At 54.8% G+C, this 1,357-nt stretch overlaps 1 protein-coding gene across 1 annotated transcript in view; it reads left to right on the top strand. All coding sequences in view use genetic code 11, as the record gives it.

The window, feature by feature from the left end:
- The window catches only part of EGR_03328 (hypothetical protein), a gene marked incomplete at both ends in the record, with an annotated part of 3,007 nt that overhangs the window by 802 nt on the left and 848 nt on the right, over positions 1–1,357 (top strand). Inside the window, 3 exons of the mRNA XM_024492577.1 lie at positions 128–340; positions 736–1,102; positions 1,214–1,328. Coding sequence (XP_024352978.1) covers positions 128–340; positions 736–1,102; positions 1,214–1,328 — 695 coding nt within the window. The remainder of the gene's footprint in view (positions 1–127; positions 341–735; positions 1,103–1,213; positions 1,329–1,357) is intronic.

The following is a 1,357-nucleotide window of genomic DNA, read 5'->3' on the forward strand; positions in this document are numbered from 1 at the left end:
AGCTGAAGTTGGGTAGACTAGGCAGGTGGTCATTGCTGTATGGGACGAAAGGTAGTTGTGTAAGCCTGGGTGCAGCATCCTGGGTTGGCTAACTGACCACCTGTTTTCTTTGCATCACCCTTACCAGACCTGGTGAGGAATCGGGATCGGAGTGCGTGATTCCTGTTGCACGGAAGGAGGCTCGAGTGTTTGTCCAATCGCTCCCAAGCAACGTGCCGACAGTTGAGGTGGAGGGAGCATCGGCGTTGCCTTCGACTAGCAGCACAGTGTCAGGAGAAAGCTGTCAACCCACACGCAAGGTGGTGATCATTGGCAAGCGGGTTATGGAGGGTGGAGATAAGTAAGTTGGATGTAGTATAGGAAGAGTGTGAAAGGGGAGGTGCTTTGTAGGTGGCCTCTCGCCACCGTAGGACGTGTGCTCTTGCCCTGTTTGTGGTAGTGTGTCTTCACATTCCTCAGCTTATCTAGTCCCAATGCAGTCTGCAGTTTGGGCTGATTGGCGCAAGATGTAGCCTGTTAATGAAGGGGTTGCTGTCAAGTTGGAAATGCACAATTGAGATGATGGCGCGAGCTGCGTGTTGTACATGTGGGAATCGCTCATTGCAGGTGTGAAGATGTTTTGCGTCTCAGTAATGTTGAGTACATGCTGGCAGCTGTAGGGCTGTGGCTAAGCCTCCCAGATGCATGTGTGAATTGGCTCTGTTGGTGTGGTGGATTGGTATTTCGTGTGCTTAGAGTGTGTTGCGAAGAGGCTGCGGCGGACGAAGGTGGACAGTCATGGCGAAGGTGGTTGCTGTCAGGAAATGCAGAAGAGGTGCCTGCGAAACGACTGCGATGCGAGTCTGCGACAGGGGTGGAGGTGGTTGGGCCTCCACCACGGCCATCGCTGCTGCCGCAAGCAGCACCGACACCGCCTTCTGCCTTGCCTGTTGTACGAACGGCTGATTCGCCGACTGGTGGCATGCATGCGAGAGGTGCTGTGCCTGCTGCAGCGTTGTCCACTTCGTGTCTGCCGAAGCCGCGTACGGAGGCCACCTTCCCCTCTCATTCAGTGATGCAGGAACCGCGACGCCCGTGTTCCTTTGTTTTCCACCACAGTGTGGTAGGTGCTCGTGCCTCCCCTTGCAGCCACTTTGCTTGGCACTTTGTGCATGCTGCAGTGAAGTAATTGTAGGCAATTGTGAGCATGCATTTGGAGACACTTTCCATTTAGGTGAACGCGGCATCGGGACAAGAGGGAGGTGCAGTGTTGGCCGAATCGCACAATGGGTCGGTGAAGGGAATCGCCACGACCGATGGTGGCAGGAATGACTGTGTTGCCGAGAGACGTGGGTGCATTGCAACGACTCAAAATGGG

The sequence above is a fragment of the Echinococcus granulosus genome (assembly GCF_000524195.1).
Source record: "Echinococcus granulosus chromosome Unknown EG_S00017, whole genome shotgun sequence".
Classification (NCBI taxonomy): domain Eukaryota; kingdom Metazoa; phylum Platyhelminthes; class Cestoda; order Cyclophyllidea; family Taeniidae; genus Echinococcus; species Echinococcus granulosus.